Source organism: Lycium ferocissimum, chromosome 4, assembly GCF_029784015.1.
Source record: "Lycium ferocissimum isolate CSIRO_LF1 chromosome 4, AGI_CSIRO_Lferr_CH_V1, whole genome shotgun sequence".
Taxonomy (NCBI): Eukaryota; Viridiplantae; Streptophyta; class Magnoliopsida; order Solanales; family Solanaceae; genus Lycium; species Lycium ferocissimum.
In genome coordinates, this window is record NC_081345.1 from 68,357,555 (window position 1) to 68,370,167 (window position 12,613).

Below are 12,613 nucleotides of genomic sequence, written 5' to 3' on the forward strand. Positions count from 1 at the left end.
GCTGCCACTAGGACGGCTAAGGAACCGTTGTGGTGGTACACTGCCCAAACCATCTTACCGCTTTGGCGGTGTGTCCATCGCTACGGCGCGCACATTTGTGGCGACATGGCCCTACGGCGGTCAGCGAGGCACAGTGGCCCAAATTTCAAAATTCTCACGCGACGCGCACAACGGGTTCGATTAAGCTAGCGACTTCCAGTATGACTGAGACGAAGATATTTTTAAAGAGTCGAAGTTGCGAGTTTCTTCGAAATTCACGGTAACGATGAGACGGGTCGTTACATGTCCCAATGCAGAGGTGTGAGAGGTTAGCTATAGATGATTTTAGGAGAGGTAGAGGTAGGCCGAAAATGTAGTGGTGAGAGGTCATTAGACATGATATGGCGCAGGTGCAGCTTACCGAGGGCATGGCCTTAGATAGTAGGTTATGAAGGACAGGGATTAAGATAGAAGGTTGGTAAGTAGTTAAGCGTTGTCCTTAATACCCTTTCATAGTACTAGTCATAGTATTATTCTTGTAGTTTCTTGGCCACCGATTTCTGTTATTACCTCTTGTTTTAGTACTTCGATTATGTACTAATTTGTGGTAGTTACAACTACTTTTTTTCAGACAATTTATCATGCTTTTTATATTTTGTTAGTGCTTTTTTACACTACTTTGAGTTCTTTGCGAATGACCTATCAGAAACAGCTTCTCTACCTCCCAAAGTAGGGGTATGATCTGCGTACGCTCTACCCTCTCCAAGTTCCACCTCACTTTGTGAGATTTTACAAGGTTTGTTGTTGGTCTTTAAGTTTGCACTCACTATAACAACCCAAACACCTGTTTTAAGCATTTGTATCTATTTCATGTTTCAATGCTTCGGATAGCTCAAAACTAGCTCATGCTCAAGGCAGAAATTGCCAAGTTTTTTTCCTGCAAATCATTTGTTCTTAAAACTCCATGCCGTCCTTTAAGAAATTGCTCCTCATTCCCTACACATAAAAGTGCAAGAGTACTTGAACGGCACAAAAGAAGAAAGGTAAACATGATCGTGTCACGTTTCAGAACTTAATTTGCTCTATTCTTTTGGCCAGAAATGTTTATGATGTGATGCCACGCAATAGCAATTTCAGTAAAGCTTCTACATATGGGCAGAGTTCAAGAATGAAAGGTATCAGTCATCCAGAAAAGGAAAAAAACAAAAGACAACTCATCCAAAAGCTTATTTACACCAGGGATCCAAGTCACTGATATTACAACATTACATTCCTCAAGAAAGATTTATACAACTGAAAATCCTCACTTCATTACTGGATGAAAATTTGGTAGATTTACAATACTGCTTCAAGTTCCAGATAACAGTTTAAAAAGTACTGCTTCAAGTTCCAGAGAACAGTTTCAAAGCAGCCAATGAATGGGGACTAACTAATCAATGCCCAAGCTGGAGTAAGGCTCAAAGCCGCCCTGACAAGTACAAAGATAGAAGAGTCTCATACTGAACATTCTCTACAAGGATTGGTTGACACTATTATCACAGTTAAAACATGAAACTGAAATTAGCCTTCGCAGTAGAAATATTCAAGAGATGTTAAAAATACATAATTCTAACAGGGATACTCCCAAGTCATGAAGGAAATAGAATCATGCAAGTGCTACACAGCTGTTTCCTAGAAGTGTTATTTAAGTTTACTCAGTCATGTTAAACCATTGTTGAGTTTTATGTAACTACAAGTTTCAAATATTACCAGATTTTCCAAGAGCAATTTTAAAATCACATAAGATTCCTAAAAGGATGCGTGTGATTGTTTCTCCACGTCCTTTGAGAATGTCATTATACTTTTGCTTTTCTTTTGCTTTTCTACTCATAAAAAAAAGGGGGGGAAAAACTTTGCTTGTTCTCCTAGTATTTTTTTAAAAACAAATGTGATGACCTAGCACCCTTTTTCTTAGTGGGCATTTGGCCATAAAAATTATTCACTTTTTTTTGGAAAATTTTTTCACTTTTTTTACTTTTAGCGTTTGGCCATAATTATTCACTTTTTTCCGGAGTTGTATTCCGGAATACTAAAAACAAGAAAAACTTGTTTTTCAAAAAATTTCACTTTTTTCACTTTTTTACACTACATTTCACCAAAAACTACAATTTCAAAAACTATGGCCAAACACAACTCCAACTCCAACTCCAACTTCAAAAATTCCAAAAAAAGTGAAAGTTTTTGGTATTTATGGCCAAACGGGCCCTTAGAGACATCATCCTGCAATTTGGAACAGAAAGGAAAGGGATAATGAAGGGAAGAGGAATAAGGTACAAGTTCATCTTAAGAGTGAAGCGTAGACTTACTGCACAGTCATCGTGGACACGCCAAATGGTTTCACCCAAGAGGTTTGCCACAGACAAGATGGTCAACTGGGGAAAATAGTTCTGCTCTGCAACGGGGATGGTATTTGTGATGATTACCTCCTGAAACAGTCCGCTCGACAACCTCTCTATTGCAGGAGGGCTGCAAAACATTAGATTAAGATTCAACATAAATAAATGCATGCTCTGCAGTATATCTCAAGTAACATGCAAATTTCAGTAACATGCAGGGCAGCTTAGCATCTCAACGTCCAAAGCCATTTCTTTAAGGACATAGGGATGGCAACGAGGGGGTGCGGGTTAAATTTACGGGTGCAGGTGCTGGTGTGTGTGTGTGGGGAGGGGGGGGGGGGTGCTTCACTTTTGATTCACTTATAATTTTGCTATTTCACAGTTCGGTATTAATTGGAAAAAGCAATATAATTTCTCACAAGTAATTGGAACCAGTGTTTGAAAAGGCAGTTTCAGGACTCGCCCCGGGGCACATGTGCGGGGCTACGCCTAACGCTCGGGGCTCACATAACAGTTCTTACACAAATTATATGTTAAATTCCTTAATTAAAATTTTTGACCCTCATAATTCTTTAACAAATGAATGAAAATAGTTTTTCATCTATAGAAATAAGAGGATTGGGTGTAACTCAAATAACAAGTCGTAGTATTGCATATTTACTATTTGAGAACATCGTGAGGATGAATATCACTTAATATTTCTTTTAAAATTTACATAGCCGAATTGTACATTTTCACTTGTCATGGTCTTTTGTCATACGTATCAAAATTATCATATTTTATTATTTCGCTATTGAAAGTAATTTTATTTTTATTCATGAAGGAGTTACATTTTAATTATAATACTGATAAAGTTTATTGATTATTTGTTTATCGGGAGATAAAATGAATAGTATGATAGTAATATCGTGATTTTTTCATTGTTTGAAAGTTAAGATGTTAGAGTTGATTTGCAATTTCATAATAGTTTTTATTTCATTGTATTGTTTATACTTGTAAAATTATGATATATAATTACAAGTTGTAAGTGGCGTGTAACGGATTGCTTTGATTCGCGAGCGCGCACACACACACACATATATATATATATATATATTTTTCTTTGAACGTTCACATATATATATATATATATATATATATATATATATATATATATATATATATATATATATATATATATATAGTTTTCTTTTATTTTTTATGTAATTTTACCTATTTAAAAATATTTATTGTAATTATATTATTTTATGAAATACTACAAATTAAATACCCATGGGGCTTATGCCAACACTGATTGGAACCAATCATATGAATCTTCAGTATTTATTTTGCCTAGTTTGGGCTTGTTTTCTTCCTATATTTTTTTTTTTTTGAAACTGGTAACTTTTTCTATATTTCATATGTAGCAAACAGTACTTATGTAGTACTGAAACCATATTTACAAGAAAGTCTACCTTTTACTGCCTATATGTAGCAAACAGTTCTTCCTATATTTAACACATTATTAAGAACAAATTAGGAGTTTCTTTTAATTGTGGATATTCAAAATCTCATACTTCCTCCGTTTCAATTTATGTGAACCTATTTGACTGGGTGCGGAGTTTAAGGAAAAGGAGAAGACTTTTGAACTTGTGGTGTAAAATGAGTCACATATATAGTGTGTAGCTATAAATCATTACATAAAGATTGTTTGTTTCCAAATATGGTTCTTTTTCATTTTCAGGAAGAAAGAAGAAAAAAAAGACTAACATCTTTAATTGACTTGATCATTTTACGAACCCAGTTGTCATTTCTTAGATAGAATTCCATACAGAGACAAAACCTCGAATCAATCATTTTACTCGAGCTATAAATCATTGCATAAAGATTGTTTGTTTCCAAATATGGAAAGGGGTCATTCTTTTGGCGCGGACTAAAAGGAAATAGGTTCACATACGGAGGGAGTAATACTTATAGTATGTTGTCATAAAATTTCTATTTTGCTACCTAACTAGAGACTTATCATGTATCATACCTAATGTAAGCTACTCATTGACTAAATTTGATTCCGAATAGTTAGTGCTTTTTTATGAACACAGATTACTTGGGTTATTTTATATTCTTTGTCAAGCTTACAACTGCATATCTCAAATTGAGATCTGAAAGATCCTATTCCACAAGACGTCAAATGATAACAAGAATTAAACATGTATTCTTATTGAAAATGATTTATAAATGTAACAGAGTTACAACCTTTTAGACATGGAAAATTCCAGCCAAAAGATTAGGAAAAAAACACTTAAGCGGGGTGAGGTGAATTGGTACGGGTGAAAATACTATTGTTTTTTTTTTGGTGGGGGGGGACAAATGCTCAGATTCCCGTGTGATTTATTTAAGATGAGCAGAATTTAGATGAACAATTTTCTTTTTATCTTTTTCCCCCGAAACATTTCCATTAGTAAATTGACGCAGTTCCTTTCTTCCTCTCGAAGCAAATTGACACAGTTTCAAGAACTGAACAACAACATACCCAGTGAAATCCCACAAAGTGGGGTTTGGGTAGGGAAGAGTGTACGCAGACCTTACCCCTACCTTGCGAGGTAAAGAGGCTGTTCCCAAAAGACCCTCGGCTCAAGAGAAAGCATGACAAAAAAGGTCAGATAAGGACAAGCAATACAAAGCAGTATGACACCGAGATCATGTGACTAAGAAGTTCCAGACTATTAAGGATACGGGAGAACTACTTTCGCTGAAGTTTGCAAGCTTAGGATTGACACAATGTTCCAGATTAGGGATAAAACATACAAAAGTACCTGAAAACCGCGTGAGTGGTGCATGCATAAACTTCCCTGGCTCCTTCATGATGCAAAAGAGCAGCTCCTTTTGCAATAGTACCTGTAAAACAATTAGCAGTATTAACATCAAAATATTTATAGCTTGACAAGGAGTAACAGTTTTACAAACAGACCCACCCACGAATCATGCAGAGAAAGAAATGGAAAAAAAAAAAACATAAAAGGAAACGGACATTTGATTACTAAGAAATCACATTAAGATGAGCATGAAATCTATCTCCTAGTCCCTGGTCAAAATAATGCCAAAGGTATTAATAGCAAGTGGGCTATCACATATGACCTATGTTGCTCGGACTCTTCAAATATGTCAACGGGTGCAGGTCAGATTCTCCAAAAGTAGTGTATTTTTGGAGAATCCAACACGGTTGCGGCATCGAACGTGAAGAGTCCGCGCAACTTAGCATATAACAATGGTTGAAAATAACTAATTGTGATACAGCACTTATAGAACGTAAGGGACAAAATATTATTGAAGGATCTTCGCTTTAAAACTTAACAACTAAACTCCGTAATGCACTAAAGCAGGTGCAAAATGGCTTTCTCACAAAACAAAAAAGGAGAAAGACCTGTAGCAAACAAGACCACAAAGGGAAACAAAAGAAAAAAACTAACCAGCTGTATCAATCATGTCATCAACCATGACTGCCACTTTTCCCCTGACATCACCAATCAAATTCATTACCTGCGGGCAGACGGCAGCAAGTTAGTGCTCACAAAAAACATACAAACAGGCACATATAATAAAATTATAAAGAATGGAAAGACTGGCACATGCATTTATGATGTCATATGTAAGAAGATTCCTGTACTTGGTATAGCATGTTCAGAACATGTAAAGATACATACACGGACAAAGAGGCATAATGTCGAAAGTTACCAATTTCAAAAAAAACAAAGAAAACAGGCATCATGTCGAATGAGATGAGATGATAAAATAGTTAAGGGCATAGTAGGTGGCTTTTATGGATAGAAACATAGACAGGGAACTCAATTCCAAGAAACTGGGATGATAAACCTTTAATGTCTGTAAAGAGGTCATGGTGTACATGAAATTGAAAAGTGATGCTTAAGTTGCAAAGTTGTAGCCGCGAGAGGAACATGAGCCTCAACACTGAAACTCAACTCCTTCTAAGGAAAGAAAGAGAATATTATTTCGACGGTTTATAAGCAACCATGCATTTAATAGAACTTACAAATATAATTAGTAATCAACATTGGAAATATTAAAAAATATGCACACCCACAAAAACTATCATCGTAAGCAGTAGCACGGAAGTTAGCATGTTGACCAAATTACAAGCATATTTAGCACTCAGCCCGGTGAATTCCACATATTAACAATTTCATTGTAAAGCTAACATATAATAAAATGTATAGCTATTAAAAGTTTTTTCTTCACCAAAGAGTTGTTTTTAGCAACAAAAAGAACTATCCCAAACCAACCCCACATGTCATCCAAAAAGAAAAAAGAAAAGAAAAAGATAAAGGAGACGAAAAATAGAGGGTGGAAAAGAAACCTCAAATAATATACTATCAAGAAGATTACCTCAGCAACATTGTGCCCATGACGCCTTTTATCCACGATAGCTAGGGGTGCATCTGATAACTTTTTGGCAAAAGCTCTTGCCCTTGCAACCCCACCAACATCCGGAGATACCACAACTAGATCATCAGAGCAGATAGTCTTGCTTGCAAGGTAATCAAGTATGACAGGCTATACATGCAAACACAAACGAAAGAAGGAAAAGAAGCAAACAAATGAATCCACGTTTTCCTTCCAATTACCAGTGAAGGGAAAAAGCCTTCTCTTCCAATTTACTCATTTTTTAACATCATACCTAGTACCGGCGCTGTTGATGCTAAAGTAAATGTTGTGGCTATAGAAAAATTACCAGGCCATGTACATGATCCACTGGAATGTCAAAATAGCCCATTGACTGGCCAGAATGGAGATCACAAGCAAGAACTCGATCTGCACCAGCTTCTGTTATCAGATTTGCTACAAGTTTGGCTGCAATTGATTCACGACCTTGCGTCTGCAAAAGGACTGGGTATATGAGTGAATTAGATAGTGAATAACTCAGGTTGATTTCCGCTATCAGTGACCAGAAAAAAGCTCAAGTCCCCCTTCCCCAACCAGTTCCAGTTTTCCAACCGAATCTTCACCCTAAGACTAACTCTATTTGACATGCCTTGATTGCCTAGCCAATGTTACTGCCGCAAGCAAACTCTCAAAGAATAAGGAGTCGACCATTCTATCCAAATCGGTGATTCCATTCGGCCGAGCCAGCTAGCGAAAACGGGAAATTGTTGAATAAAAATTGAGAACTTGACATTGATTTTTCAAACACAATAAATATAATAATAATAATAACAACAACAACAATAATTAGAATACATCTGTCCATACCTAATTCTTATTCATCTTGATCAAAAATAGAAATGGCTTCAAAAGTAAAGCATGCATGACATATTCAATCGTATCATAATTACATAATGTAAAACTCATCGAACTTAATCCTATCAACTATGTATCTAACTAATCAAGGAAAGGACCATACTAAAAAGAATATGCATTACCTATCTGACACACTCAATCTGTCAAACATGTTTTATCGTTGTCTAACCATCTTAGTTTGTAGCAACAAAATCCAATATGAGATAACAAACTCTCATTGGACAAGAACTATGCATACTTGACCATTCATTTATCATTTTATCAGACAAGCCACGTAGAATTACCTTACGATCAGCACGGGCATACCCGAAGTAAGGAATCACTGCAGTGATATTTTTGGCTGAGGCCCTACGACAAGCATCAATCATTATCAAGAGTTCCATCAGATTTTCATTAGCAGGAGGACAGGTGGGTTGAACAAGATATACATCACAACCCCTAACGCTCTCTTGTAACTGAACATAAATCTCGCCATCAGCAAAACGTTTTATCATTATCTTTCCAAGTTCCAAACCCATGTAGCAAGCAATTTCCTACGAAACAGGCGGCAATCCATCAGTAATGATGCATAAAAAAATATAGACACGATCATATTATCCAAAACTTGTGAAACAACTTCTAATATATTAAAAAGAATTGCATTGGCAAAGATAATGAAGAAAGAATTTTCATTTACTTACTAGTTTTTTTGATATGGTAAGAATTAACTCCCCAAACCCCTTATCCAGGAGCCCAAGTTTGACCTTTCCTCATCAGTCCTTGATAACTCGAATCCGCAAACTTATAGTTGGATAAGGAGGCTATTTACAATTATGCTATTGAACAAGCAAACCCAAATATTTGTCCTTTAGCAATACTCTTTCTCTTATTTGACCATATGATAAAAGAGTGGAATTATGTTGTTTTGCATTTTGTTTTATTTTTAACTTTCTTATAACCTTCAGAGCTTTAAAGGTTGCCTTGGATGAGTCAAGTAGGACTGTAGGTAGGAGATATTAAACTAACTAAAACATTTCAGCAACTCCAAAATGGAATTAAGCGTATATGTAAACAATCCATTGATCAGCTTTCATGTTAGGCTTCAATTCTTTTTCTTGTCTAGCTCGCCATGATAATTGCTATAGACTTCAATTAAAAAGCTGATATCACACGTCAGCAACAACTAAATCCCTTATACTCAAGTTGGAATTGAGACTATAGACTTTTCCTTTAAGCAAATACCTAAATTCAAAACTGTGGAGCCATCTCAGTCCCCTTCAACAATAGGAGCGAATCAATTAAAGCCTGTAACTTCTTCATTTATTCTTATAAAAGATAATGGTCAAAAACACACATGAACTATCACATTTTTACGAGTGTCACACCCCAACTATCAATTGTTCCCTTTTCCCACCTGACTACCACCATCTATGTATTAAAACACACCTAGCAGATAGTTCAGGTTCGAAAAGGGGACAACTGATAGTTGGCGTAATAAGCTTCGAGGTGTGTCTGGTATGACGGAAAATGTTTTCCTATTTTCCCTTCTTTGGTAGCACTAGATATCTTAAAACATGTTTTTCTTTAAACTTTGAAAGAAAACATTTTCCAAATCATAAAAACACACCAACGCATATACGGCGTAGATCCGGATGATTGATGGAAAACACCAAACATATCCCAAACTTCTCGCTCCCACCGGCCAGCCAATGGAAATACCCGCCTACCCACCCCCACTACCACCCTCCCCCGCCACCCCTCCACCTCCCACCCCGCCCCCAACCCCCGCCTACCCCTGCACCTCCCACCCCGCCTACTCCCATCACCAGAAGTTGCGATCCAAATTCAAAAACCTCATAGTGTTTTGCTTTGAATATATGAAAATGCTCTTAACACGACATTTTCTAGCTTGCTTACCAAACACAAGAACATGAAAATATCACTTGTTTTCCAAGAAAATATTTTCTCGGAAAACATTTTCCATCATACCAAACACACCCTTATTCTTATAATGTATTCGAAACAAATACCAACTCTTTAAACAAAAATTCTGAAGACAAAACGAGTTGTACCTGAGAAAGTGCAGGATTGGCAGTGCCAGAGAAAATACGGAGTCTGGTGTCATTTTGAGGTTGTGGAACTGCAAATCTTCTTAACTCATTCGTAAATGAAGTGTCACCATTAATCTGGATGGGCATGTATGCTCTCCCATTCTCTTTACTATACTTTAGTGGTTCAGCCACGTTACACCTCTACAATTAAGACAACCACATATAATTTGAACACAGAGAATTTTCGCCACGAAATTAATGAAATAGTACTATAAATCAATTAACAACTTAAAATGTTTAAAAGAATTTCCGGTCAAAGAAAAATTTGGTGGACTCTGAAAGTTCCAATTGTGTCACATAAATTGGGGCGGAGGGAGTATAATGTAATTCACATATATAATTTGGAAGAAGAAGAGGAAGAGAAATAGCTTACTATAATGGAGTTTGAAGCAGCATATCTACTTTTGCAGACAGCTATTAAGCTTCCAGGTAAACCTATCGATGCCATTCTACTGCGGATACGCAGTGTATGAGCAGAAATGAGAGGAGTTGTTTTGTATATAGGGGAGAGAGAGGGATTGGTTTTGTTTTAAGAGTTAGGGTTTTGAAATATCTATCTGGCCATCAAAATTAGACACCCATTCAATTCCTCAAATGACCCAGAGGTATTAGTTAATACTTTCACTGTTTCAATTTATGTGATACATTTTTCTTTTTAGTCTGTTTTAAAAAGAATAATTTCCTTATTTGATAATAATTTAACTTTAAATTTGACCGATGCTTAACAAGATGTTCTATAACAACACAAATATCTTTGGCTTATTTTAGACCCCAAGATTCAAAAATCTTCATTGATTTCTTAAACTCTATGGCCAGTCAAACTATATCACATAAATTGAGACGGAGGGACTAACTGTTTTTTTCTTCTATAGGTACAAAATGTCTTACAAATTTAATTAAAAGAATACTCCTTCCATCCCAATTTATGTGATATATAGTTTGACTAGGCACGGAGTTTAGAAAGAAATGAAAATTTTTGAAACTTGTGATCTAAATAAAGTTTTAGATATCTGTGTGGCAGTAAATCATTTCATTAAGGATAAAAAGGAGAAGTTTTAAGTTAAATTATTTATAAATATATAACTGTATCATTCTTTATATAACTGTATCATTCTTTTTGGGAGAGACTACAAAAGAAAGTATATCACATAAATTGGCACAAAGTAAGTACTATTTAAGAATAGTGATATTGAAATATGTAGACAAAATATTTAGAGAGAAGACAGCTTTTTTTATTCCTTCTAAGTATCAAGTGTAACAATTATTACATACAATCCAACTATTTATAGGAATACATCGAGAACACCAAAAAAGTGTGTCATAAACATGGAGGCCAGAAAACCAGAAACGGGGTTAACCTGGACATGATGTTGAACGGTATGGATTGTATCGCTTGGATATGTTTCTTCTTTTGAGCTCCGAACATCCGAAGGAAGGTACCAGACAGTTCTCATATTGGTTGACAGCTCTAGTTGAGATGGTGATCGATGAAGAAAGGTCCTCTTCTACCCGAAACTTTAGTGCTATACTAGTTGTACACATCATTTCATGTAGTGGGAGGAAATTTGGCATTTAAGCTGTCACGATCCAAATTACCGATCGTGCGGGCACCTACCTTATTATCACTAGTAGGCGAACCCTTACCCGTTAACCCATTAGTCACTAGCCAATTTCAACTTCTTTAATCATTTATACTCTAACAATCAATAAATAAGTGAATGAATAAATAGTCTGACCAAGTCATAAATAATAAATAATATAAGTGCAGAAGTCTTAACTATTACACCCCCAAAATCTGAAAGTCATCGAACAAGGACTCTAACCAACAATGTCTAAAGAATGAAACATATGTCAAATATAATAATAAATAATGTCTGGAATTTAAAGTAGACATTTGGAAAGAGAGATCTTCAGGTTGCATGGCATGGGTAGAAGCTCACCCTCGAATCTAATCGAGCAAACTAGCTTTAAGCTAGAGATGTAATCTGGATGAAATCTCTAGAACACAATCTGCACTAAAAAATGGTGCAACAAGGTAGTATCAGTACAAACACTATGTACAGGTAAGCATCATAGGCCAACAAAGATTAGTTCACGTATACAAGCATAAATTAACGAGATAAACAGATAGGCACTTAATACTCAATGTTACATCCCGTATTTTGTACCCCCGGGTAAGTCGAGGCAAGTGACATGAGTCGCGTATGGAAAATTGTAAAGTTGGAATATTAAGAAAGGCCAGGGGTAAAATGGTAAATTTGCATGTGACTCATGGAAATACGGAGAAAGGCTAGGGGCAAATTTGGAACAAGGGAAAATATTTTCATGAAATTGGATGAAATTTGCTAGAATTTTCAAGAAAAAGGCCACTTGGCCATGGGCCCCATTTGAATTACATGGCCAAATGAATTCAAGACAAGCTAGGGGGCTATATGTTCAATTTCCATTGGAAGGGGGTTAAGTATATATATATGAGGGAAGATGATTAATTCATCTTAATTCCCCAGACTTTTCAAGAAAGCAAGAAAGAGAGAAAGAGACTTGGCCATTCGGCCATTAAAGAAAAAAGAAAGAAACCGAAGCAAAAAAAAAAAAAAAAAAAAAAGAAGAGAATTCTCAACTTGTTCTTCATAGCCAAACAATCCCTTAGGGGGTTCATAGTAGGGTGAAGTGATTTGTGGAACAAGAAGAACTTGTATTCATACAAGTTTCCAATTTGAGTCAAGTGAAGAGTTTGAGGAAAAGGTAAGGTTTAATTCCTCCTTTGTATGTTATGAGTGTTTATGCATGTTGTGGATTATGAAAATGGATGAAATTCATGAGTTGGAAGTGTGTGTGTGTGTGTGTGGCTAAGTAGTGTAGGTGTAGTATGTGTGT

At 36.0% G+C, this 12,613-nt stretch overlaps 1 protein-coding gene across 1 annotated transcript; it reads right to left on the bottom strand.

The window, feature by feature from the left end:
- Positions 1–1,193: 1,193 nt before the first annotated feature.
- On the bottom strand, positions 1,194–10,281 carry LOC132053625 (ribose-phosphate pyrophosphokinase 1). Its single transcript, XM_059445713.1, has 9 exons — positions 10,110–10,281; positions 9,698–9,877; positions 7,931–8,179; positions 7,081–7,224; positions 6,735–6,902; positions 5,801–5,870; positions 5,147–5,228; positions 2,325–2,484; positions 1,194–1,447 (listed from the first exon to the last, which is right to left on the bottom strand). Exons 1-9 carry the CDS (start codon positions 10,182–10,184, stop codon positions 1,409–1,411), a joined length of 1,167 nt encoding a protein of 388 aa, XP_059301696.1. The 5' UTR covers positions 10,185–10,281; the 3' UTR covers positions 1,194–1,408.
- Between the last annotated feature and the right edge of the window lie 2,332 nt (positions 10,282–12,613).

What these genes read in the sequence shown, in the direction of transcription:
- LOC132053625 (XM_059445713.1), bottom strand. Translation starts at nt 10,184, where the DNA reads ATGGCATCGATAGGTTTACCTGGAAGCTTAATAGCTGTCTGCAAAAGT. An exon ending in ATGCCCGTGCTGATCGTAAG is followed by an intron (nt 7,225 to 7,930) that starts GTAATTCTACGT and finishes GTCCTTTTGCAG; the next exon opens with ACGCAAGGTCGTGAATCAAT. An exon ending in GTGTCCACGATGACTGTGCA is followed by an intron (nt 1,448 to 2,324) that starts GTAAGTCTACGC and finishes TGTACTTGTCAG; the next exon opens with GGCGGCTTTGAGCCTTACTC.